This window comes from Chlorocebus sabaeus, chromosome 11, assembly GCF_047675955.1.
Source record: "Chlorocebus sabaeus isolate Y175 chromosome 11, mChlSab1.0.hap1, whole genome shotgun sequence".
Lineage (NCBI taxonomy): Eukaryota > Metazoa > Chordata > Mammalia > Primates > Cercopithecidae > Chlorocebus > Chlorocebus sabaeus.
Genome location: NC_132914.1, coordinates 118,084,884 through 118,112,728, shown reverse-complemented (window position 1 = coordinate 118,112,728; position 27,845 = coordinate 118,084,884). Strand labels below are relative to the sequence as shown.

Sequence of the window (27,845 nt, the reverse complement as noted above, 5' to 3'; positions counted from 1 at the left end):
CTCGGAAAGGGGCGGAAGAGGGTACCCGAGGCGACATCTCCGCGTGGGGAGGGGGGCGGCACCAGGCAGCGGGAGGCGGCCCAACAGCTCGGGCTGCGAGAGCAGCAGCCGCCTAGAACCCACTAGCCGAAGTCTCCGCGCATGGGCCCGGCTCGAGGGGCGGGGCGCGCGTCACGTGAGCGTGTTTTGGGCACGTGACCCGCGCGGGGCCAAGGCTCGCCCCCGCCTCCGCCCCTCCTCCCCTCGGCGGGTGTGATCGAGTGGCCTCGCCTCATCGCCTAGCGCCCCCCTCAGCTGCCGCCGCCTCCGCCCGCCGGCCATGTCCCCCGGCCGCCGCCGCCGCCGCCCGAGCGCGGCGCTCCCGCGGCCCGGCGCGCAGTGAGCACGGGCCCATCTTGCTGTTCGCCCGCCCCGGGGCCCCCTTGTTCTCCGCGCCGCCGCCGCCGCCGCCATGTTGGGTTTGGAGCTGCAGCGGAGCCGCCGCCGCCGCCGCGGGTGAGGGAGGCCGAGAGCGGAGCCCGCCCCGCCCCGGGGCCCAGGGAGCGGGGCCGCCTCGGAGCCCGGCCTCTCCCCGCCAGCCGCCTTCCCGGCCCGCCGTGCAACCAGCGAGCCAGCGAGCGAGCAAGCACCGGACCCCGGCCGCGCCTTCAGCTACGGCCCGAGCGAACCCGCCGCCGCCGGGCCCGGCCACAGCCTGCAGCGGAGCCCACGAGAGGCAGCGCCATGGCGGAGCAGACCTACTCGTGGTGAGTGCGGGTCTGCAGGAGGCCGGGGCGCGGCGAGGGTGGGGGTCGGGGCGCCGGCGCGGCCCGCCGAGGGGAGGAGGAGGAGGAACAGGTGCGTGTCGTGGGGGGGGGGGCGCGGGTTGGGGTGCACGCCCCCCTCTTCCCCACCGGAGGGGGCGGCTGGCGCGCGCGGAAGGCGGTGAGTGGCCGGGGACCCGGCGTCCAAGAAGGGGGATGGAGGAGGAGGCAGCGGCGGCAGCGGCGGATGTCATCTGGCTATGGGCGGAGCAGGTGATGGAGAAGGGGAGCATGACCCCGGGGGTGGGAATCCCGTGGATGGGAAGTTGAATCCGACCGGCACCCCGGAACTGACTCGTGGGGTGTTTCCTGGGCAGGAGGACTCGAAAGGGCGGAGAGAGGCAGGCCAGGGCAAAGGTGGGCCGCTGGGGTGAGAGGAAGCTCTACTGAGAACAGGTGATAGAGGCAGAACTTCCTAAGTTGGGAGAGTGGAACAGCCGCCACAGCTGCGGGGCCGCTGCTTAGCTCTGGGACAGGGAGCGCAGGGAGAGTTGGTGAGGTGGGCAGAGGCCCGGGAGTGAGGGGAGGAAAACTGCGCGGGGAGAGTCCGCGAACCTTGGAGGGGAGCCACTGGTGAAGAGGTTGGAAGAGGAGCCTGTTTGAAGAACCTGTTTAGGAATTCGTTGGTGACAGTGGGGCATGGGCAGAGTCTTTGTAAGGGTTGGTGCTATTATTTTAAGAGGAGCGGCGCCCAGGGCCAAGGGTGGAGGCAGAGGACCTGCAACTTAAGTTCATTTCTGTGGGGCTTTTAAAGTTAGTAAGTAGCTCGTTAAGGGCTGAGAAGCAAGAAACTACTGTGTAGTTTATGGGGTGACAACCTACATTTCCGGAGAAGGGAGTGCCAGGGTTTGGGGGAAGGATCGTAAGAGGTCTTTAGCATGCAGAGGTGGGATATTTGGATGACGGGTTGAAGGAATGATGGCAGATTCCATGAAGAGTGGAAATCGGGTAGTGAGAAGGAAGTCATAGCTGGAGAGAGGAAGCAAGAAATGGCGTGATTGTAGGAGTGGGGGACCTGGCTGCAATCTAGAGAAATGGTTTGAAATTACTCTTGAAGCAAGTGTGGTTTGGGACAGAACTGTAGACATTCTCTTCTTAGAAAAGAGCTAATAGAATGGGAAGAGCATGGCATGTGAAGTTGGAAGACCTATTTCGGAGGTCTGGTTTGCCATCAAGTTGCTTTGTTGATACGACATGATTGTGAGTTCTTCGGTCCTTTTTCCTTACCTATAAGATAGAGGGAATTACCTTTTCCACAGCCTGTAAGGATTGAGTACATTTAGAAAGCACTTGGCAAACTGTGAAGTGCCGCAGATCTTACTACATTAATTATAATTATCCTAGAGAAACATCCAAGAAATGGGTAATACCTGAAAATAAGGAATGGTTTTAGGTAGAAGAGTTTGAGTGGATTATTTATAGTGTTAGAGGTTATAAGTCAGTAACTCATTGTGTCTTCACATAGAGAAAGGGAGTTGGGGATTGAAGATGATAATTCTTAAGGGAACTTCAGTGATGTATGTGCAATCTCAAGAAGAAGGTAACTGAGAGACAAAGTAACCCTAAAGGAAGAATTAAAATCTCGGTGAACACGTGCTCTGAAAAGAGGTTTAAGCTAATTTCATAGTTTTGAGTGACAGAGAGCTGCCTTTCAGTAGCAGGTCATAGGGAATACAAGATTACAGTTTCAGCTTCCTTCTGGACAGAGTAAGAAATGAAGGTAAAGGTGTTTTTGTCATACCTTGTGGTTACTCATCTTGAGCTTCTCATACTCTGGTCCTAATGGCTGCTTTGCTGTTTTTACTGTGCTGTACAAAGGCCATGGATGGTTGAAAGAATAGAAAACTCAGTGCTCAAGAAATGGGGAAAATGAAAATGTTTTACTAGGTAGGTTGGACGCACACTACCTCTCTCTGACATTAGTTGGCTCTATTAAGGAGGGATTACTTTGTGAAGTTTGACAGTTTACACATTTATTCTACTAAAATACTTCCTTCAGGATCCGCTCTGTTTGCTTTACAGGCAAAGAAACTCCTTGAAATCAGGGAGCTTAGCCCCTCACCTTTAGCAGGTTTTTGAGAGACATATAAGGGGAGACTGGGGAAACCGGGCAGTTTCCTTTTTTTTTTTTTTTTTTTTTTTTGAGACCGAGTCTCGCTCTGTCGCCCAGGCTGGAGTGCAGTGGCACCATCTTGGCTCACTGCAGCCTCCGCTTCCCAGGTGCAAGCAATTCATGTGCCTCAGCGCCTCAAGTAGCTGGGACTACAGGCACGTGCCACCACGCCCAGCTTTTTTTGTATTTTTAGTAGAGATGAGGTTTCACCATGTTGGCCAGGCTCGTCTCGAACTCCTCACCCTGTGATCTGTCCGCCTCGGCTTCCCAAAGTGCTGGGATTGCAGGCGTGAACTACCGTGCCCGGCCACAGCTTCCTATTTAGTAGTTGTTCCTGAGTCAACTGACTAATAATTTAATAAAACAAGGAGCTATACACATGGCATTAGATATACACATTTAATTCTTTTTTTTTTTTTTTTTTTTTGAGACAGAGTCTCGCTCTGTCGCCCAGGCTGGAGTGCAGTGGCCGGATCTCAGCTCACTGCAAGCTCTGACTCCCAGGTTTACGCCATTCTCCTGCCTCAGCCTACCGAGTAGCTGGGACTACAGGCGCCCGCCACCTCGCCTGGCTAGTTTTTTTGTATTTTTTAGTAGAGACGGGGCTTCACCATATTAGCCAGGATGGTCTCGATCTCCTGACCTCGTGATCCACCCGTCTTGGCCTCCCAAAGTGCTGGGATTACAGGCTTGAGCCACTGCGCCTGGCCACACATTTAATTCTCACAAGTTTCTGAGGTAGGTGATACTTCCCTATTTTATAGAGGAAGAAACAGGCTTGGGAGGCCAAGTGATACGTTTTAAGTACTTCACTTGTGATGCTCTATTTTGTTTGACATGAATTCTCCCATCATTTTACTCATTTTTATTGAAATGTAAGTATGGAAAAGGTATTCCAGTAGTCTGTGTAAACTGATTTTTGGATTATCTGTCATTTTGCAGTTATCTTTGTCTCTCTTCCCTTGGCTTGTGCAAACAATCAAGAGTTGATTACTTTTTGTGTGTGTGAGAGAGACAGGGTCTCACCCTTTTGCCCAGGCTGAAATGCAGTGGCCCAATCTAAGCTCATTGCTCACTGCAGCCTCTGCCTCCCAGGTTCAGATGATCCTCCTGCCTCAGCCCCCCGCAGGTGGCTGGGACCACAGATGCGCGCAACCACATCTCTAGTTGTTGTTGTTGTTGTTGTATTTTTACTAGAGAGAGGGTTTTGCCATGTTGCCTAGGCTGGTCTTGAACTCCTGACCTCAAGCAATCTGCCTGCCTTGGCCTCCCAAAATGCTGGGATTACAGGTGTGAGCCTCCATGCCCGGCAATTGATCTCTTTTGTTTTTTTTCCCCTTGAGACGGGGTCTCACTTTGTCATGCAGGCTGGCGTGCAGTGGCAAGGTCACAGCAGTGCCTCCAGGGCTTAAGCGATCCTCCTACCTCGGTTTCCTGAGTAGCTGGAACTACAGGCGTGCCCCACCACGCCCGGCTGATTATTGCATTTTTTTGTTTCACCATGTTGCCCTTGCTGGTCTTGAACTCAGCCCAAGTGATCTGCCTGCTTTGGCCTCCCAAAGTGCTGGGATTATAGGCGTGAGCAACTCTGCCCGGCCCCGCTTTATTTTTTTAAACAGACCTGTGCTTTTTATTTGTATGTGACCTTTGGAAAAACCAAACTGTGGAGACTGTTGTGCCACTATCGATTTGTCTGAGGATGGAATCAGTGAAGAATATAAAGGCATATGCAGATGGGCTCCTTTAGGATTCTCATATAATAAGACATGTAAATTATTAGTAATGAATCATTACTGGAGCTGGGTGATGAGTACATGGAGGTTTATTATTCTGTTGACTTTTACATGTTTAAATTTTTCAGAATAAAAAGTTTTTTCAAAAAAGCCCTTATATGTAAGTTCATGTGTGCTTGCTATCTTCCTAGCAAATTCCATCAAAATTCTGTACTCAAGGGTTCAACTCAAATTCTGCTTAGCTGTGAAGCATTTTCTGACCACCCCATATGAAAATGATATATATATATATATTTTTGAGACAGGGTCTTGCTTTGTTGCCCAGGCTGGAGTGCAGTGGTGCCATCTCAGCTCACTGCAACCTCTGCCTCCCAGGTTCAAGTGACTCTCCTGCCTCAGCCTCCCCAGTAGCTGGGATTACAGGCACCTGCCACCACGCCTGGCTAATTTTTTGTAGTTTAGTAGAGAAGAAGTTTCTCTAGCCAGGATGGTCTTGATCTCCTGACCTCAGGTCATCCGCTGGCCTCAGCCTCCCAAAGTGCTGGGATTATAGGCGTGACCCACCGCTCCCAGTGATCTTTTTATTTTTAATACTTAGAGTTTTGTCTGCATCATTCCTTCCTTATCTCATGTAAATACCTAATCTCCTAACTAGATTGTAAACTCCTTGAGTGTAAGGACCATGTAACACTAACCTTGGTTCTCCCATAGTGCCTAGCACATTGTAGTACACGTAGCCCCTGCTTAGTAAATACCGAGTGGTAAATATGACACTGAATTTCAGGATGCTTCGTCCTTTGTTGAAAGAATATTAAACATAAGGAGAATGCTACTGAATGAAAGGTAAGTGTTTATAACCCATGTACTTATCAAAGAGGGCTTTTGGTAACTTGGTTTCCTGACGTACCAGTGCTGCAAGAATGAGGAATGCCATCCTTTATTAAAGTCCTAAATAAAAGCTGTTGATAATTGAAATAATTGGTAGTAACACCAGAATCTTTATCACAATTTAACTGCAAGATTCTGCGTATAGCCTTTTTTCTCACATGCATTGAGGAAGTAAAAGAATGCGTGTGAAAACACAGATTGAATGTGCTAACTAGACTTTTATTAATTTGAGAAAAACACCTTGCTTCCTGTATATTTATGAGCAGTTTTAGTGTAAGTTCTGTGAGAAACAGGAACTCGTCTCTTGATGAAGCAAAATGTGGTACTTATATATAACTGCTATTGAGCCCTGCTAAACATTACTAATGTTGGTGTGAGGGAAAAGGAAGTCAATTTATTTGAACTCCTTCAAGTGAGTTTTGTTACCAAAGTACTATCATAATAACTTGTGTATTTTCTATGTGATAGAGTTTTACAAGCATTGCTAAGTAAGGAAATTGAGACTCAAAGCGTATAAGTAACTTACCCAAGGGTGTAAATGGTAAAGGGCTCAAAGTGAAGATTATCTGACACCAAAATTCTGACATTGAATCTGTCCACTTAATGTTTCCACAGTCTTTACTGTGAGCCAGCCCTCTTTGCTTGAGTTCCTGTATTAGCCTCTTTGCTGGGTTTGTTGCATTATCTACCTATTGGTACCTTCTTGGCCTTCTAACAACCTAAGTCAAATCTTGGCAGTTATCTGCTTAAAAGTATGGGTTTTGGCCACACTTAGAATAAAATCCAGATTCTTTAGTGTGGTTCTTCATGGTCTGATCTCGTATGTGTCTCTGAGGGATAACAGACAATAAACAAAATAAGCTACATAAGGATAAAACCCTTTCTGTCTTGGTACTCTCTCCAGTGCTTGGCGTTTAGTAGATACAAGTAGGTGGCTGCTCTGTGCTGCCCATCTTTTTTTTTTTTTTTTTTTTTTTTTTTAAAGACAGAGTCTTGTACTGTCCAGGCTGGAGTGTGGTGGTGCGATCTCGGCTCACTGCAACCTCCACTTCCCAGGTTTGAGCAATTCTCGTGCCTCAGCCTCCCGAGTAGATGGGACTACAGGCACGCTCCACCATGCCCAGCTAATTTTTTGTAGACATGAGGTTTTGCCATATTGGCCAGGTTGGTCTCAAACTCCTGACCTCAAGCAATCCACCCACCTTGGCCTCCCAAAGTGCTGGGATTACAGGCATGAGCCACCGTGCCTGGCCCATGCTACTAGTTTTAAGTTCTAATCTCAGGGCTGTATCATATTGAGGTGATGTATTGTTGTGATAATGGACATTACATGTCAGGTATTTACAAATATTACTAAACCTGAGAATGACAAATAACACAGGTCTCCGTATCTAGTAGAAGTCAGTTCTACTTTTGGATTACTGTTGTGTGTTGCTGTATCTGGTATGATCATATCCGACTGTAGCTGATGGAAGTTTTTCAGAGAGAAAGTAGTTGAAAATGCGTATCTAGCATTATAGACTTTAGAAGATTTGCTCATTATTATTATTTTTTGAGACAGAGTCTCACTGTGTAGCCCAGGCTGGAGCGCAGTGGCGTAATCTTGGCTCACTGCAACCCCCGCCTCTCGGATTCAAGCGATTCTGCTGCCTGAGCCTTGCAGGTAGCTGGGACTATAGGCGCCTGACACCATGTCCGGCTAATTTTTGTAATTTTAGTAGAGGCGGGGTTTCACTGTGTTAGCCAGGATGGTCTCCGTCTCCTGACCTCATGATCTACCCGCCTCGGCCTCCCAAAGCGCTGGAATTACAGACGTGAGCCTCCGTGCCCGGCCCTTGCTCATTATTTTAAAAACGTATTTTGCCTATAGTTAAAGTGCTATGATAATGTTGTTTGGGTGATGTGTGATTTAAACTAAAATTAGCCAAAGTTAACACCATGAATTTATATTTAAATCATTTTCCTCAAGGTTTGTTATAAAGCCTTCAGGGGGTAAAGAAAGCTGGAGAGTGTAACCATATCAACCTATAAGTATCAGGTAGTACTATGAATTTAAATGCTTAATGATCATGCATTTCTCAAAAAGATTTCTACGTGATCATTTATTTTAGAGATGACAAATGCCATTGGATTGTGATGTGTAGATCTATATAATTGTATTTTATTTCAACATTAATAAGTTATTTCGTTCTCATCGTTCATATCTGTTTTATCAAACCATCTCTTGAAAATTTAGAGATGTCTTAAGAAGAGAGAGTGTTAATAACCAAGTGCCGTTTTATTTAGTTGGCTGCTTTTGGCATCTGAAACTTTTTGTGACTGCTGTCATGGCAGTAAAGCCATAAGTATACTTTGATTTTTAAAATTCAATAATCTATTTTTGATGTTTCTAGAGTTTAATGGTTCCTTCTTAGGAATTTAAATAAAATGCTGATTGTATGTGATGTATGTATAAATTAAGTGCTTGCAACTTTCACTTTCTTTTTTTTTTTTTTTTTTGAGACGGAGTCTCACCCTGTCACCCAGGCTGGAGTGCAGTCATGTGATCTCGGCTCACTGCAACCTCTACCTCCCAGGTTCAAACAATTCTCCTGCTTCGGCCTCCCAAGTAGCTGGGATTACAGGTGCGCACCACCTCGCCCGGCTAATTTTTTTTTTAATGTATCTTTAGTAGAGATGGGGTTTCACCATGTTGGTCAGGCTGGTCTCGAACTCCTGACCTCATGATGCCTGCCTCAGCCTCCCAAAGTGTTGGGATTATAGGCATGAGGCACCATGCCCAGCTAACTTTCACTTTCTGTAATGTATTTTCTTATCCTGACTTAAAGAGTTAGAGGCAGAATATTTGTCTTCTGGAATTTTAACCTCTGAGGAGCTCAGACGGGCTCCAAATGATCAAGTTCAGTTTTACAGGGAAAAATCTACAGTTAGTCCCTACGATCCTCTCAATGAATTGTTACCTTTCAGATTTTATTAATAAGTCAAACTAGGGCCACAGCTTAAAATGAAACAGTCCCACTTTATTGTTGTGGTACGACTAGGTTGAGCCCCTAAGAAAAAGTTTTTGTAGGTATCTTTAAGGTATTAGAACAAGGAATATGCCTTAGCCTAATGGAGACCTTATGGAAAAATCCCATTTCTTGGTTTGTAGGGTTTTCCTTAACCTGGTAGGAAAACTTAATTATCTCTCTTGGAGTTCCAGCATGTATAGTGAGGAACCACCAAAGGATTTGTTTTTTAAGTGCCTTGAAGTGGAGGTGTGTCCTAGTTGTTTTTACATATTTTGAATTGTATCGAGTGTAAGTGATTATTCAAAAAGTATTCAGTTGTGTTATGCCACTCATTAAATTTTCATTTGAAATCTTGAGATATGAGCACCTCATTCTGTTATGGTTTCTTTGAATCGGGAAATGTTTAATGTGAGGGTGGTTTTCATCTCTAGTTCACTGTGAGCTAGCCATGTCTTAGTCCTGGTGTGGTGTATTTGGTACAATAGTTATACCTGTTGTACTCCACAGGGTCGTTGTGAGGATTTAGTGAGATGATGTACATAAAAATGCTTTGTACATTGCAAAGTGTTCCCTGAAAGCATGCTGTTTGTTCTGTACATTATTTGTTAGAGCCAGATAGGTTCCAGATAGAGTTCCTCACTATAGAAATGACTTTTCTTGTTTCACAGTTTAGCCAGCACTTAAACTTTGAGATGTCCTTTGTATTGAGAATGTCACATAATGTTATATAAAAAGAAGTAATAGTCTCCAAATTGTCACTGATTTATAAGTTTCATAGTCCATGGCTACATTCCACAAGAAGAAAGATAAGGAATAAAGCTATGTTTCTTTTTTTTTTTGAGATGGAGTTTCGCTCTTGTCACCCAGGCTAGAGTACAGTGGCACGATCTTGGCTTACTGCAACCTCCACCTCCTGGGTTCAAGCGATTCTCCTGCCTCAGCCTCCTGAGTAGCTGGGATTATAGCTGCGCGCCAACACACTCGGCAATTTCTGCATTTTTCGTAGAGACAGAGTTTCACCATGTTGGCCAGGCTGATCTCAAACTCCTGATCTCAGATGATCCACCCACACCTCTGCCTCCCAAAGTGCTGGGATTACATGTGTGAGCCACCACGCCCGACCTGTTTTTTCATGTTATTTTTATCTTGATTTTGAAGACATTTTCCTTCATAATCTGCTTAAATGAAGAAAGAACAGTAGAGTGGATAATTCTCATCTTTCCCTGCTTTTGTCTGGAATGCATGGTACGGTTTTCTACCCTTTTTTTTGTTTTGTTTTGTTTTCTACCCTTCTAAAATGCCTGAGGAGGAGCTGTTAACAGGTTTTTTGTTTGTTTTTTTTTTTTTTGAGACGGAGTCTCGCTCTGTCCCCCAAGCTGGAGTGCAGTGGCGCCATCTCGGCTCACTGCAAGCTCCACCTCCCAGGTTCCTCAGCCTCCCGAGTAGCTGGGACTACAGGCGCCCGCCACCGCGCCTGGCTAATTTTTTGTATTTTTAGTAGAGACGGGGTTTCACCGTGGTCTCGATCTCCTGACCTTGTGATCCGTCCGCTTCGGCCTCCCAAAGTGCTGGGATTACAAGCGTGAGCCACCGCGCCCGGCCTTTTTTTTTTTTTTTTTTTTTTTTTTTTTTTTTTTTTTTTTTTAAGAGGGGCTCTCGCTCTGCTGCCTGGGCTGGAGTACTGTGGCACCGTCTCAGCTCACTGCAACCTCCGCCTCCCAGGTTCAAGGGATCCTCATGCCTCAGCCCCACTAGTAGCTGAGATTACAGGCATGTGCCACCACACCCGGCTAATTTTTTATATTTTTAGTAGAGACAGGTTTTCTCCATATTAGTCAGGCTGGTTCTTAGGCCGGTCTTGAACTTGCGACCTCAGGTGATCCACCCACCTCGGCCTCCCAAAGTGCTGGGATTACAGGCGTGAGCCACTGCGCCTGGCCAGCAGTTTATCTGTTTTCCTTATCCCACACCACGCCTGACAAGCACACCCACTTCCCTTCATCTGAGGCCTCAGGCTTGGGCTTTACTCTTGACCTAGATAGGGCAGGTGTAGCAAATAAAGTTTTGCTCATTGTTTCTTCAAGCTACTTGTACAGTCATTGTGACCTACGTACAGTGCCTGACTTTGTTTTGTTGTTTAAGTTTTGTCTAGACCTTGTTTAGCTTGACCTTCCAAACTTGACTAAATCTTCAAGCTTTGCCTGATAGCCTTTGACTATATACTCTGACTTTATAAACTTTTGAAATTTACACTCATTTCTTTTTTTTGTTTTGTGTTTTGTTGTTGTTGTTGTTGTTGAGACAGAGTTTTGCTCTTGTTGCCCAGGCTGGAGTGCAGTGGCACCATCTTGGCTCGCTGCAACCCCCGCCTTCCGGGTTCAAGCAATTTTTCTGCCTTAGCTTCCTGAGTAGCTGGGATTACAGGCATGGACCACCACGCCCAGCTAATTTTGTATTTTTAGTAGAGACGGGGTTTCTCCATGTTGGTCAGGCTGGTCGTGAACTCCCGACCTCCGGGTGATCTGCGTGCCTCGCCCTCCCAAAGTGCTGGGATTACAGACAGGCTTGACTCAGTGTACCCAGCCCCCTACTTGCAAAAATACTACTTTTAGAAGTAAAGATTAGTTGTGAAAAACAAATACCTTTGCCATTCATTAGTGCAAATGTTTCTAGAAATGCCACCTGGGACTGTGGCTAGGCTGGCTAGCACTAGTTGAAGATTTGAGGTAAGAACAATTAACCAAAAGGTAAGAGTATGTAGAGGAAAGAATGGAAGACCAGAAATTGAGACTTGGGAAACTCACAATTAAGAAATGGCAGGAAGAAGAGGAGTCAGAAGAGGCTCCATCAGAGGTAGGATAATTAGGAAAGTGCAGTGGCAATGAAAAGGCACAAGATGATTTTTAGGGGCAGGAGTGTAAAATGCAGAGAGAATGCAGGATTCTCTCTGCATTTTAAAATGCAGGATTCAGAGAGAATGAAGAAAAGCAGGCTATTGAATTTGTAAAGGAAGTCATTATTGAGAGTGTACTAATAAAGATCAGAATAGTGGGGTGAAAGCCCAATCAGGGGTAGGTCATAAAGAAATAAAGGCATCTTCTGGGTACTGGCTATTTGAGAAGATGTGAAAGATTTGAGGAAAGAGAATGGTATAGACAGCAGGGTCATAAAGGTCTTTTGTTTTTGTTTTTTATAAATAAGGGAGATAATTGTATATTTGCAGGCAGGGAGAGGAAATTGATCTCGGAAAAAATATATACATATTTTTTCACGCCATTCTCCTGCCTCAGCTTCCCAAGTAGCTGGGACTACACGTGCCCGCCGCCACGCCCGGCTAATTTTTTGTATTTTTAATAGAGACGGGGTGAAACCAGTTAGTCAGGATGATCTCGATCTCCTGACCTCGTGATCTGCCCGCCTCGGCCTCCCAAAGTGCTGGGATTACAGGCATGAGCCACCGTGCCCGGCCCAATATATACATATTTTTTACTGTAGTTTCAATGTAGAGATTTCTACCTTTTAAAAAATTGTTACGGATTTCAGTTAGGAGTTGTAAAGAGAATTTCAGAGGAGTCCTTAGTGTGTACATTTAGTTTTTGTCTTTCTTGGTTTGTATGTTGTCCACTAAATTTTGGGTTGTATTGTATTTTAATAGCGTTTGGGTTTTTTATTGCTGGAATATAAAATCCAGCCTCTTCAGTCTGACTTTCAAAACAATCTGTTCTTATAACCCTGCTTCCGTATATTTCCTTTAAATATTACTTGTTACTTCAGCCAAACTGGGTTACTTCTGTTTCCTCTTTTATGTAAGGTGACTCTTCTGCCGCGTTTGCCCTTCTTCCAAGTCTCTGAACATTTTGACTCCTACCCATTTTTCAAGATCCAGCTACAATGCTTTCCCTTTGCTATGGAGCCTTCCGATTGGCCCAGGAGAAATGTTCTTCTGATGCCTACAGCTCTTTTCTATCATATGGGCAGCACTCAGGATTTTCTGACCTTGTACTGAATGTATTTAATATGACCATCTTCCCATTTTGACGATTAACTCTGTAAGGGTAGGTTCAAAACCGTTAATTTCATGGTGCAAAAACCTACAGATAGTTTTTGTAGTCAGATTCTCTTTGTAAAGGAATGAATATTTTAGGGGTGAAATTTGTTAGATGCTGGATTTTAGAATAGAATGTCTCCCTAAAAATATGGTGACAAGGCACATGGAAGAGAGGAGAGAACATCTTACTGCTCTTTGAAAGGAATACAGAAATAAAATGGTTACTGTCAAGTTCGTTCAAGTGTTATGGCCAGATTTGTCTAACTTCCTAATATCCTGACAACATCTAGAGAAAGAAAGGGGCACAGCTATGAGACATTTACAAAGGGCCACAAGCCCTTTAGAGTGTCATCTTCATTTAGCTCAGTCTTCTTGAACTTGACCACTGACTCACTTATGAAAGTGTAAGTAAAATATAAGTTTATTTATACTTTGTATTTCCCAGACAGCCACTTGTTAAGTATGTGGCATGTATTAACTTGTTTTCTAAAGTGGAGATGCTCTCCTTTTTTTTTTTTTTTTTTAGAATTTGCAAAACAGTCTTAGGGAAAAAAATTTCAATAACATGCTTATGTGAAGGTATTTTGCAGGAAACATCTCTTGAGATACGAGTAACTATAAGCTGTATGTAAACTAGCTTTTGAACAATGTAATATTTCTCTCTTTTGCTACTATTTCTGGAATTCATAGTCTTCATATTACGCTGTTGTGTAAAAAGCTAAAAAAAGTTTTTAATAGAATCTTATTTTACCATTTTTTTCTCCTTTTTCTAAAAGTCTTTTCTTTTTCAGCTCATTTCTTGTCCTTTGTTTTATACTCGGAAAGGGCAATTGAAAAAAATCTCTTGGCCTGATGTGTGCATATTTTAAAGTTAATAGATATAGCAGTGCCTCAATCTTAGGTCAGAATGAAATAACACCGTCATCTGGAATAGGCATAAACCAGACATTTGGGAGATTAGGAGTTAGTTTTGTTTTTGAACCTTTGTATGCTTTGCAGTGGTGAAAACTCACAGGCCTAAGGCTGATGTATTAGGCTGGATTCCTGGATAGTAAAGGTCATAAAACCATGGACACATGTTATCAACCAGCTTAGGAAAAGGGGAATAACAAGTAGAAGTAGGGAAGAAGTGTGCAGGGCAAATGTGATTGAGCAATAGAAGCAGAGGTGAAGGTTAGAGAAGAAGTGGAAAAAGGAGGCAGCTACCAAAAAGTAGACAGCTAAACCAGAGTCATTGTGTAGCAAAGGTGCAAATGGCCCAAGACATCTCTGGAAATCACCTTTGTGTTCAGGTTAGATTTACCAAGTTGATAATGAGTCAATCTTTAGTGATAGGGTAGATAGTCTTAGCTTGTCCTGTTAGCTGTGGAGAGCATCAGGTTTAGGCTTCACAGCTAGAGACCTCAGAGACATTCTTGATTCTCATTAAGTAAGTCGGTAAGGCCTATTGACTTTTTGCTCCGTGTTTGTGTGTATATGTAGAATATTATTTAATATATCTTAAATTTGCTTCCTCTCCCTTCCCCTAAATTTTTGTTCCAAGATGACCCTTCCCTTTGTTCCCTTAAAGTTTTGAGGACATGAATAATGTTCATGTGTTTATTGTCAGTGGTCTGGCACATAGTTTATTAAAGTGAAGATTATTCTGCATTTAATTTTTTTTTTTTTTTTTGAGACGGAGTCTGGCTCTGTTGCCCAGGCTGGAGTGCAATGGTGCGATCTCACCTCACTGCAACCTTCACCTCCCGGGTTCAAGCGATTCTCCTGCCTCAGCCTCCCGAGTAGCTGGGACTACAGGCGCCCGCCACCATGCTCAGCTAATTTTTTGTATTTTTAGTAGAGATGGGATTTCACCATTTTGGTCAGGATGATTTTGATCTCCTGACCTCATGATCCGCCCGCCTTGGCCTCCCAAAGTGCTGGGATTACAGGCATGAGCCACCACACCCAGCCCTGGATTTGATTTTTTAAAAATACCCTGAAAAAGTAAAATTGTTTATTTTATTTTATTTTTTTGAGAAGGAATTTCGCTTTTGTTGTCTAGGCTGGAGTGCAGTGGCGCGATCTTGGCTCACCACAACCTCTGCCTCCCAGGTTCAAGCGACTCTCCTGCCTTAGCCTTCGCCAGTAGTTGGCACCACCACACCCGGCTAATTTTTTTGTATTTTTGGTAGAGACAGGGTTTCTCCATGTTGCTTAGGCTGGTCTTGAACTCTCAACCTCAGGTGATCCACCCACGTTGGCCTCCCAAAGTGCTGGGATTACAGGCGTGAGCCACCATGCCTGGCATTTTTTTTTTTTTTAAAGTAAAGTGGAAGAATATTTGATAAATTGCTATCAGTCCTCAGTTAAGAGCTTAAAGGGCAGGCATCAAACATAATTTATGCTTGTCTTATGTTAAGTGAAAAACTATTATTCAAGGTGTTAGGCTGGACCTGCCTTGATAATCACTGTTTAATTTATAGGACCTCTTCATAACACAGTGGGAGAATTGGTGACTATATCAGTTAGTTATTGCCACACTAACAGTGCATGACAAATTATACCAAAACTCAGTAGATTAAAATAACAATACGATATTCTTATGCATCTACAGATTGGCTGGTGCAACTCTGCTTCTTCCGATCTGTAAGTTGGTTGAGATGACTCTGCTTCAAGTGCGTTCAGTTTAGACCCAGAGTGAATGGGCAGCAGCCACATAGGGGAAGCTCTTCTCTAGGCAGTGCCAGGGGCACAAGAGGGCAAGTGGAAACCTGCAAGACCTCTTAAGGTTTAGGCTTATAACTGGCACACTGCCATTTCTGCTCCATTCTTTTCGCCCAAAGCAACTCATATGGTTGAAACCAAAGTCAAGGAGCCAGAAAAATAAATCTTACCCACGTGAGTGGGAAGAACTGCAAAATCATATGGCTAAGGAGTAGATCCTGGAAAGGATGAGGAATTAGGGGCCGTAATGCAATCTACCATAGGTTAAGTTTCCTCTTCTGTTTCAATAGGGCTAGTTATCGCTTTTTCATTCTCTTCTAAAATGAAGCATTTCATATAGGCACATTTCATAGAAGTCCTTTCTATGGCATTCTGTTTTTCATTCTAATGTTTATATTTTATAAATAGCTTTTGAAAGATATAATTCACGGACCGGGTGCGGTGGCTCATACCTGTAATCTCAGCACTTTGGGAGGCCGAGGTGGGCAGTTCACCCGAGGTCAGGGGTTCAAGACCAGCCTGGCCAACATGGCGAAACCCCATCTCTACTAAAAATGCAAAAATTAGCCAGGTGAGGTGGTGTGAACTTGTAATCCCAGCTGTTTACTCGGAAGGCTGAGGCAGGAGAATCACCTGAGCCCAGGAGGTTGAGGTTGCAGTGAGCTGAGATTGTACCCACTCTACTCAGCCCTGGTTGACAAAGCAAGACCCAGTCTCAAAAAATAAAATATAAGATATAATTCACATACTGTACAATTCAGTCATTTAAAGTGTACAATTCAGTGGTTTTTATTATGTCTGCAGAGTTGGGCAGTCATCACCACCATCATTTTTACAACATTTTCTTCATCCCAAAACAAACTGTGCATATTAGCAGTTACTGCTCATTACCCTTCTCCCCAGCCCTTGGCAGCCACTAGTCTGCTTTTGGCCTCTATGGATTTGCTATTTTTCTGTTAATTGAATAATACATAGCTTTTATTTTGTTTCTGGCTTCTTGCACTTAGCACAATGTTTTTAAGGCTCATCCATGTTGTAGCATGTGTCAGTGCTTCATTCTCTTTATTGCCAAATCATTTTCCTTTGTTTAAACCACATTCAGCTTATGCATTCATTAGTTGACAGGCATTTGGGTAGTTTCCACATTTTGGCTACTATGGATAATGTGGGGCTGGGTGTGGTGGCTCATGCCTGTAATCCCAGCACTTTGAGAGGCCGAGGCAGGTGGATCACCTGAGATCAGGAGTTTGAGACCATCCTGCCCAACATGGTGAAACCCCAAAATTAACTGGGCACGGTGGCGGGTGCCTGTAATCCCAGCTACTCGGGAGGCTGAGGTAGGAGAATCTCTTGAACGCAAGAGGCGGAGGTTGCAGTGAACAGAGGTGGTGCCACTGCACTCCAGCCTGGGCAACAGCAAGACTCTGTCTAAAAAAAACAAAAAAAAAAAATAGTAATGCGATGAACATGCATATACAAGTTTTTGTGCAGATGTATGTTTTTATTTCTCTTGGTGAATACTTTGGAGGAAAGTTGCCAACTCATAGTTTCTCTGTTTTTAACATTTTGATAAACTGCCAAACAGCTTTCCAAAACAACTGCATGATTTTACATTACCACCAGCGATGTGTGAGATTCTAATTTCTCCACATCTTCACCAATACTTGTTACTGTCTTTTAAATTATAGCCATCCTAGTGAGTGTAAAGTCATATCTCATTGTGGTTTTATTTGTGTAGTGTTTATATTTAATTAAGGGTTTGCAGAGGAAAAAAGCAGTAGTTTAAAATGTTAGGTCTGATTGTTTTTAGACATGTAGTACCAAAGTCGAACCTCTGTTTTAGTTAACTAAAAATCTTGTATCAAGAACAAAAATTTAATAGACCTTTGGTTCACAGATTTTTCTTCAGGCTACTTCTTATTTCTTTTGCATGCTAGAATCATTTAGGAAGAAATTAGCTTCAGATAATTGTTAAACTAGTTTCTTCCTTTTGGTTAAGTGATTACTCTGGCAACCTGCTGCATCATCAGTAAGCCTGGGACTAGGACTGGTTTAATGACTGAAGGTTTGGTGGGTGGAAGTGGGGGTGAGGGGTGCCTTAATGTGTCAGTTCTTTGCCAGGAAGATAATCACCAAAGGAGTTAGTTGTAAAATACTACCTTTTCTAGAGCAGCACTGCCCAATAGAAGTATAATATATGGTACATATGTAATGTAAAGTTTTCTAGTAGCCACATTAAAAAGTATTTTTAAAATGGTGATACTAATTTACATAAAATTATTTATTTCACACCTGTAATCCCAGCACTTTAAGAGGCCGAGACGGGTGGATCACGAGGTCAGGAGTTCAAGACCAGCCTGGCCAATATGGTAAAACCCCATCTCTACTAAAAATATAAAAATTAGCCGGGCGTGGTGGCACATGCCTGTAGTCTCAGCTATTCGGGAGGGTGAGGGAGGAGAATCGCTTGAACCTGGGAGGCAGAGGTTGCAGTGAACCGAGATCGCGCCACTGCCCTCCAGCCTGGGTGACAGAGTAAGACTCAGTCTCAAAAAAAAAAATTATTATATCACTGATGGTATGTGATCAGTATACAAATTAATGAGACATTTTAACTCTTTTTAGTACAAGATCTTCTCAATTCAGACTAGCCACATTTCAGGTGCTCAGTAGCTACGTGTGGCTAGCAGCTCCTGTATTTAACAGTGCGATTCTAAAGGTGGTAAATACTTATGATCTAGATTCTTGCTCACATGTGTGATCTATGTATCTTTAGGAAAAATAGATGAGTGTGATCAGTCTGTATTTCTGGTTCTTTAATATATTTTGTTACTGCCAGGTTTTCTTTCAGTGTGGAAGAGGTTGTTTAGAGGGTTGCAGAGAGGAAGCTCCTCATAGCTCAGATTTTTGGTTTCGAGCAGATAAATTCGCAGGAGGCAGAAAATTGCCTCCCTCCTCATTAGAGATGTACCAGATTCTGTAGTTCTCAGCTGGTAAATCTGTTGAAACTTTTATTGTTTGGTCCTTGTTCTAATTGTTCTAGATGTTCAAGGTCTGCTTTGGCCTCTTCTGTATCAGTTATATACTACTTATACTGCCTACCCACACAGCTCACTTGGTTAGACAGAATAAGGTTCTGAATTTAATCTCTGTATATAATGAATGACTTTATGCCTTTTGGGGCTCTGCTATAGTAATTAAAATAGAATAAAGCAGATCCTCTTTCATAGGAAGTTTATATAGTGTTGTTAGAGACTGGGGTCAAATGCCAGCAGATGTAATTAAGACAATTTAGAGACAAGGAGATTTCAGAGTGGGCCATTGTATAGATTGTGTCTCCCAGTCAGTCAGTTGATTACTAGAAGGACTGAATTTGGGGAAAAAAAATTTTTTTTTTTTTTGGCTGGGCATAGTGGCTCACGCCTGTAATCCCAGCACATGGAGAGGCTGAGGTGGGTGGATCACCTGAGGTCAGGAGTTCAGGACCCACCTGACCAACATGGACAAACTCCGTCTCTACTAAAAATACAAAATTAGCTGGGCGTAGTGGCACATGCCTGTAATCCCAGCTACACAGGAGGCTGAGGCAGGAGAATCGCTTGAACCCGGGAGGTGGAGGTTGCAGTGAGCTGAGATCGCTCCATTGCACTCCAGCCTGGGCAACAAGAGCAAAACGCTGTCTCAAAAAAAAAAAAAGTTTTAATATTTGAATGGCTTTACTCACAGCTTACATTTTCTAATTTGCCTCAGTCCCCATCACTTTCTGTTGTTGTACACTGAATCTCTACCTCACTAATTTATGCTGTTTACCCAGCTTCTGGAGGCGATTGAGTTGTGACCACTTAGCATAGTTGTAGGTGTTTGCCTAAAGGATGGTTGGAGAGAGGGATACCTGATCAGTGCTCCAGTGACAGAGGATTAAAAAAACAACTTTGTTATGGGCATTTGCATGTTTATATGCAGATACTTTCACAGGATTTGACCATTGCATTAAGTATTACTGACTATTGGCTGCCTTAAGGACATGTAGTTATTCTAAGTGGTATTCACATGCTTTTGAGTTGGAGTCCGTGAATGGTATTCTGACCAAGAGAACAAGGATCATGACTTAATTTACATGCTATATTCTGGCATTTGTGATAGTATGGACCCAGGGCCCATTTGTGAGTTCACTGATTTGTTTGAATTTGAAGGCCATGTGAAATACTTACATGTTGTAGGTCCAGTGCACAATTACGGAATTTAAAAACACCGTAAGTGGTATTATCTTTTTCATTGCCAGTTTACTTGATGGTTATGTTGAGTTTTTGTATATATTTTATTTTGATAATTTCCAAATATTTTATACTTTGACACTTATTCATTAACTTCATTTTTGAAATGTGTTTGAAAGCCTTACCCTTACTAAGAAAGAAATACCTTTTAGTTGAGTTTGAAATGCTTTGATTTGTTGGTATTACAAAATATTAATGTAAGGGTTTTTTATTTGTTCCCAACTGAGTGCAGTCTGCAGTGATTAAGCTCCAACTTAGTTGGGCCATTAGGGGCAGAATTGGAAGCCTTACTTACACTAAATAATTCCATTCCTTTAGGGGATAAAATCTGGTTTAGACCTCTTTGGTAACAAAACGAGACCTTAATTGAAGTTACTTATAGTATCTATTTATTGGATACGTGTGACTTGTCGCCCACTTTACACACCATTGTTACCTTTCTGAAAGCCAAAACAAAAAAGAGAGGAAATCAGAATTTTGAAACATCTCCAGCCATAAGGGTGTCAGATAAAGAATTATAGAATTGTAATACCATGTTTTGTTGGTGAAAATATTGAGAAGTGCAGAAAAACACAAAAAGAATAGAAAGACTACCCACAGTTCTACCAACACAGATCTTTTTTTTTTTTTTTTTTCAACACAGATCTTTCATTACATTTGTTGCACATCTTTCAGTTTAAAAAAAAATGCATATATTGTGACAGTTTTTTTTTAATTACACAAAACAAGTTATTGAAACCCAGAAATCCCAACTAGAAGTAAAAAAAGAAAAATTATAATTACCTAATATTTAACTTAGAAAATTTATGGTAACACATTTCATGTTACCCTTTTGGGAATTACATATAAAAACTATAGATCATTTTTTACACAAAAGCAGGAACAGGTTTATACTGTGTTTTCATTTTTATGTGATATTTAATGATCTACAGAAGAATGTATGTTTTGTATGTGTAGCATAATGAATGCTCATGAACTTCACCAGTTAAACTGTAGGATTACCAATGTTCTGGAAGCCCCCCGTGTACTCTCCTTTGTCCTTCCTCCTGCCTCTGTCCCCTGCCCCGTTTAGGTGTAACCACTGTCGTGAATTTTGTTTACCATCCCTTTGCTTTTTAGAAAAACTAGATTTACGTCTGCCTTTTTTTTTTTTTTTTTCCCCCCCGAGACATAGTTCTGCTCTTGTCGCTCAGGCTGGAGTGCAACAGCGCGATCTCAGCTCATCGCAACCTCCGCCTCCTGGGTTCAAGCGATTCTCCTGCCTCAGCCTCCTGAGTAGCTGGGATTACAGGCATGTGCCACCACGCCCAGCTAATTTTGTATATTTAGTAGAGACGGGGTTTGTCCATGTTGGTCAGGCTGGTCTTGAACTCCCAACCTCAGGTAATCCGCCCACCTTGGCCTCCCAAAGTGTTGGGATTACAGGCGTGAGCCACCGCTCCTGGCGTACATCTACATTTTAATGTTTTACTGTACAACATGTTTAGTAAGTATAAAGATGATATATATTGTCTTTTATAATGTTTTTTTCAGTCAGTATTTTTTCTGAGATTTGTCCCAGTTGTTGCACTCCTTTCCAGTGCTATATAATGTTCCATCCTATGAATATATAATCACATTATTTATCTCTTCTCTTGCTGATGAATATTTAGGTTTCCAGTTTGAGGCTATTTCAGAGGAGTCTTGTGAACGTTCTTATCTTATATAATTTCCTGGTATTCATGTTTCAGAGTTTTCCTCGGGTTTGTATGCCTGGGAGTAGAATCTACCATTCTCTTTTATGGTGAGTGCTTTTTGTGTCCTAAGAAATTCTTCTAGCCTGAAGTCTTGAAGATAGTCTCCTATTTATTCCTCTAAATAGGAATAGGTTAGTGTTAGGGTTCAAGCTTTGCTTTTCACATAAAAGTTTTTAATCCATCTATAATTAAGTTTTAAATAATCTATATATGGATTAGTTAGGAATCCAGTTGTCCCAGAACTATATGTTGATAAAATAGTCCCTTCTATCCTCAGCGATCTGTAGCATTACCTCTGTCATTGGTTTTAAAGAGCCAGGGTCTAGCTCTGTTGCCCAGGCTGGAGTGCAGTGGTGCCATTTATAGTTCACTGTAACCTTGAACTCCTAGCCTCAAGCAGTCCTTTGCCTTGGCCTCCCACAGCACTGGGTTTACAGATGTGAGCCCCTGTGCCCAGGTGGAGATTGTTTTTGTATGTGTGTGTCTGAAAGTAATGTTAAAATGATAAATAGTGTTTTGTTATATGCTTTTTAAAATTTAATATATCTTGAATGTCTTTTGATACCATTTAATGTGTTATCAGTTTTTGTGAATACGTAGGAGACCACTGTATTCAATCCCTCTGGTTTTTATTACATCACTTTCATTCCTGATCTTCCAGTCTCCCTCTCCAAGAAAGCTTGTAACCGGTTTTCTTTCTATCTTTCTAGAAATGTGTGCATGAAAACACATGTGTATTCAAAGTCCTGTGCAGTCACCCTGTTACATTGCAGTAGAATATACATAGCATAAAACTGAACATTTTTAAGTGTCACTGAACTCAATGGCATTAAGTACATGCACGTTGTTGTGCAACTATCACCACCATCCATTTCCAGAACTTTTTAATCTTCCCAGATTGACACTGTGTACAGTAGTCCCCTCTTATCCACATCCCAAGACTCCCAGTGGATACCTTGAAACCGCAGATAGTACTGAACCCTATATATACTGTTTATTCAATCTGATAACCAAGGTGGTACCAAATGTCTTAACTGGTGGGTAGGGGTAGTGTATAAATAAAGCATGAAGATGCTGGATAAAGGGATGAGTCACGTTCCAGGCAGGAGGGAGCAGGACGACATGAGACTTCATCATACTGCTCAGAATGGTCCACAGTTTAAAACTTACGAATTACTATTTCCTGGAAATTTCCATTTAATATTTTCAGACCATGGTTGACTGCGTGGAAGGCGAAACCATAGATAAGTTTAATGGGAGCTACTGTACCCATTACATGGTTAACTCGTCATTCTCCTCTCCCCACACCTCGGCAACCTTTGTTCTCCTGTCTGTCTCTGTGAATTTGATTATGCTAGGTACCTCATCTAAATGGAATCTAACTATATATATATATTTTGTTGTTGTTGTTGTTATTGGCTTTTTCAATTAGAGTAATGCCCCGCAAGGTTAATCTATATTTAGGGTGTGTCAGAATTTCCTTTTAAAGGCTGGATGATACTTCACTGTATGGGTAAGACCACATTTTGTGTATTTGTTCATTTGTTGATGGGCAGTAGTTGCTTCCACCTTGTAGTTACTACAAGTAATGCAGTGAATATTGGTGTACAAATATCTGTTCGAGATCCTGCTTTCAGTTCTTTTGGATATAAACCTAGAAGTGGGATTGCTCAGTCGTATGGCAATTCAACGTTTAATTTTTTCCCTTCATTCCCCTCCCCTCCCTTCCCCTCTCCTCTCCCTTTTTTTTTTTTTTTTTTTTTTTGAGACAGAGTCTCACTCTTTTGCCCAGGCTGTTCTGTGGCGCCATCTTGGTTCACTGCAACCTCTGCCTCCTGGTTCAAGTGATTCTCTTGCCTCAGCCTCCCAAGTAGCTGGGATTACAGGCACACACTAACACCCCCGGCTAATTTTTGTATTTTTAGTAGAAACAGGGTTTCACCATGTTGGTTAGGCTAGTCTTGAATTCCTGACCTCAGGTGATCCTCCCGCCTCAGCCTCCCAAAGTGCTGGGATTACAGGTGGGAGTCGCCATGTTTGGCCAACGTTTTAATTTTTTGAGGATCCACTATTACCATTTTCCATAGTGACTGCAACATTTTACATTCCCACCAGCAGTGTATAAGGGTTTCAGTTTTTCCACATCCTTGCCAACGCTAGTTGAATTTTGTGTGTGTGTGTTTTCTTTCAATAGCTATCCTAGTGGATATGAAGTGGTATCTTATTGTGGTTTTTATTTATATTTCCCTAGTGATTAGTGATGCTGAGCCTCTGTTCACATGTTTATTGACCATTCGTGTATCTTTGGAGTAGTGTTTATTCAAGTCCTTTGTCCATTTTTTTGGCCAGGTTGATTGTTGTTGAGCTGTAGTTCTGGGTATATTCTGGATATCAGTCCCTTATCAGTTATATAATTTGCAAATACTTTTTTTTCCCCCCGAGACAGAGTCTTTCTCTGTTACCCAGGCTAGTGTGCAGTGGCGCAATCTTGGCTCACTGCAACCTCTGCCTCCCAGGTTCAAGTGATTCTCCTGCCTCAGCCTCCGTAGTAGCTGGGACTACAGGCATGTGCCACCACACTTAGCTAATTTTTTGTATTTTTAGTAGAGTCGGGGTTTCACTGTGTTAGCCAGGATGGTCTTGACCTCGTGATCCGCCAGCCTCAGCCTCCCAAAGTGCTGGGATTACAGGCATGAGCCACCACACTCAGCCGATTTGCAAATGATTTCTCCCATAATATGGGTTGTCTTTTGATTTTGTTAGTCTTTTGATTTTGTTAATAGTAGCCTTTGGTGCACAGGTTTTTACTTTTGATGAGGTTCAATTTTTCTGTCTTTTCTTGTGTGTGCTCTGGTGTCACATTCGTGAAATCTGCTAAATCCAATGTCATGAAGCCCTTCTCCTTTTTCTTCTAAGGGTTTTTAGTTTTAGCTCTTATTTGTATGTCTTTGATCCATTTTTGAGACGATTTTTGTGTAATAAGGGTCCAACTTCATTCTTTTGTGTAATTCATTTTCAATAGGGTAGTAGTGTACCATATACACTGAGATTCGTTATCTGGCTTTTTTCACTCAATAACGTGTCTCAACCCCCGTGTTTTCTTTTCATCCTGTCCTCCACTATCCTGTTGAGTGGTGTGAGTTAATATGTAGGAAAGCTTTTGAACATGGCTCCCTTCACTAACAGTTGAAATTAAAAGAAAATCAAGTAGGATTGTTAAACCTAGGAATGAAAAGTGAAGGAAAAAAAGACAAAAGCAGGGAAGAGAGGTGGATAGTATGGGAATTTCAAGTATCACCAACTTCTTTTAGGGCAAATTGCAACTTTATTGAAAATTTGTGAGGCACATTATTAAGCTTTAAAAATCACATTTGATTACATATGTGTATATATATAACTTTCATCTTTAAATCAGTCCCCTGAAATGTAGGTATTTTTTTTCCCATTTTACAGATGAAAAACTGATTACTTACCCAAGATTTTATAGTTATTGAGTGGCACAGGTAGCATTTGAACACAGGTGTTTTTGACTCTGCAGTTGATGGTTCTCTGTGATAGTGAGAACCTTTAATCAAGTAAGCTTGAAAAAGGTTGCATATTAAATCCCTCTCTTGGGAATTTGGTCTGACTTAGCATATTATGAGCTCTGAGACATTGGGCAGGAAAAAACCCTGTTTAATTTGCTTTAAATGTTAAGACGCTCACTTGCTCAAGGGAAGAGTTTGCTCAGCATCTTAACAATACCTGGAACAGTTCTCCCTTAACATTATTTTGGGAAGTACCACTCACACTTACCATTCTATTTTCTTGTATCAAATCAAAGGACAGTAAGTTAAATCCTAACTATGTGAAGAAGAGAATCAGTCCGTAGAATTCTCTAACATGGACCAGGTGTGCAGCTTTTGGAGTGGGGAGATCAGTTTATGCTTCAAAGTGTACTGTGATGTAACTCAAAAGTAATGTGCTTTTGCAGAGGTAAATTGCATGTGACTACAGCTTCCCTTGTCCACATTCACAGGTATTAAGCTGTAGCTTTATTTATTTTAGTTTTATCATCTTGTTCTTAACCCTACAAGGAATGCAATGTTGTAGCTTTATTTCAGTGTGTATGATATGGTAAAATAACACAACAGAAGGATTTAAGACTTAGATACTTAAGAAAAAATAATTTTTGACCAGCAATACTTCTTACATATGGGCTTCGAGTTAAGGATTTTGTCTTGGTCATGAATTGTTCATTTTAGCTCTGCCACTGATAGACATAAGCTGTGATTTAGGAAATGAAAGATTGTCTCTATTATGGGTGTGTTATTTAAATATTGAACAGAAACTTGTGTTGGAGATGGTCAGCAAATGAATGAATCAGCAGCCCATTAGCATTTAGCTTGTAAGAGAAAGTCATTTATCTGCTGAATTGAGACCCAGTCCCTTGATTAGGCATTGCTTTTAGTGTTCAGTAGGGCTAATCCTATCTTTATGTGTTTACAGAATATTCTTTGATATTTTTGCCCACCTATATTTCCAAGTTTTCCCAAGTTCTGTAATGTATCTTGTTAATGATTTCGTTGGAAGTACGTTACAGCTGTTATTTAACTGGGACAAATCTTCATGATATTCTGGTGTATTTCTTCTCTGCAACTGACCAAGTTTTTGTTTTTTTTTTTAGTACTACATTAATTACCAAATATTGTATACTTTTTGTTGTTTTAGTGAAGATATTTCTTCATTTTTTTCCTAGCTGGTCATTACTGGTATGTAGAAATACATTTTATTTTGGCCTTTACGATTCCTTTCTGATTTCTCAGTGTGAGATTTTTATTTTCCTGTTTTTTCGTTTGTTTGTTTTTTTGAGACGGAGTCTCACTCTGTCGCCCAGGCTGGAGTGCAGTGGCGGTGATCTCGGCTCACTGCAAGCTCCGTTTCCCGGGTTCACACCATTCTCCTGCCTCAGCCTCCTCAGTAGCTGGGACTACAGGCGCCCACCACTGCACCGCTAATTTTTTATTATTTTTTTATTTTTAGTGGAGACGGCGTTTCACCATGTTCACCAGGATGGTGTGGATCTCCTGACCTCATGATCTGCTTGCCTCGGCCTCCCAAAGTGCTGGGATTACAGGCATGAGCCACCGTGCCCGCCCTATTTTTCTGTTTAATTAAAATTTTTTTTTTTCTTTTTTCTTTTTAAGACAGAGTTTTCCCTCTGTCGCCCAGGCTGGAGTGCAGTGGGGCAATCTTGGCTCACTGCAGCCACCATGCCTGGCCTATACTGATTGCTTTTCAAATGTTAAACCAGCCCAGAATTCCTGAAATCATAATGTGTTATGCTTTTTTTTTTTTTTTTTTTTTTTTTTTTAAGATGGAGTTTTGCTCTTGTTGCCCAGGCTGGAGTGCAATGGCACGATCTCAGCTCACTGCAACCTCCGCCTCCCGGGTTCAAGTGCTTCTCCTGCCTCAGCCTCCCGACTAGCTGGGATTACAGGCGCCTGCCACCATGCCCAGCTAATTTTTGCATTTTTAGTAGAGACAGGGTCTCGCCATGTTGTCCAGGCTGGTCTTGAACTCCTGACCTTGGGTGAGCCACCCGTCTTGGCCTCCCAAAGTGCTGGAATTACAGGCATGAGCCACTGCACCCAGCCGTGTTACGCTTTTTCTATATGGCAGGGTTTGGTTTGCTAACATTTTGTTACAGATTTTCATGTCCCTGTTCATGAGATACATTGGTCTATGATTTTTTTATGTCTTTGGTTTTGGTATCAGGGTAATGCTGGGCTTATAGAATGAGTTGGGAAGTGTTTTCTGTCCTCTTCTGGAAGATTGTGTAGAATTGATATTTCTTTCTTTAAATGGTTGGTAGATCACCAGTGAAGTCATCTGGGCTTGAAGTTTTCTTTATGGGAGGATTTTAAGTTACGATTTCAATTTTGTTAACAGATATTAGCCTATTTAGGCTATATATTAATTTAGGGTTTATAGAATGTACCTTTATCAAATTTTATGTTGAAATTGGTAGTTCGTCTCTATTTCATCTATATAGTCTAATTTGTTTGTATAAGTTTGTTGTTTGTATAAGTTTTCTTTTTTTTTTTTTTTTACCTTTTCAGTGTTTGTAACATCTGTTGTGATGTTCTTTCTTTCATTCCTGATATTAGTAATTTGTACTTCTCCCTTTCTCCTGATCACTTTAGCTAGATGATTTTATCTTTTCAAAGAATTGCTTTTAGTTTCATTGCTTTTTCTCTAGTGTTTTTCTATTTTATTGATGTCTGCACTCATATTTATTATGTCCTTCTTTCTTTGCATTTAATTTGTTTTTTTGTGTGCTTGTATGTATTTCTCAAGGTAGAAGCTTAGATCATTAATATGAAAACTGTCTTCTTTTCCAGTATAAATATTGAAAGTTATACATTTCCCTCTAAGCACTTTTTAGCTGCATACCATAAATTTTGGTTTGCTTGATTTTCATTCAAGTCAAAATATTTTCTTTCCTTTTTTTTTTTTTTTTTTTTTTTTTTTTTTTTTTGAGATGGAGTCTT

At 42.0% G+C, this 27,845-nt stretch overlaps 1 protein-coding gene across 1 annotated transcript in view; it reads left to right on the top strand.

Moving 5' to 3' along the window:
• The first annotated feature begins 237 nt into the window (after positions 1-237).
• Positions 238-27,845, top strand: part of SPPL3 (signal peptide peptidase like 3) — a 143,539-nt gene continuing 115,931 nt past the window's right edge. Inside the window, exon 1 of the mRNA XM_008004970.3 lies at positions 238-746. Coding sequence (XP_008003161.3) covers positions 724-746 — 23 coding nt within the window. The 5' untranslated portion in view covers positions 238-723. The remainder of the gene's footprint in view (positions 747-27,845) is intronic.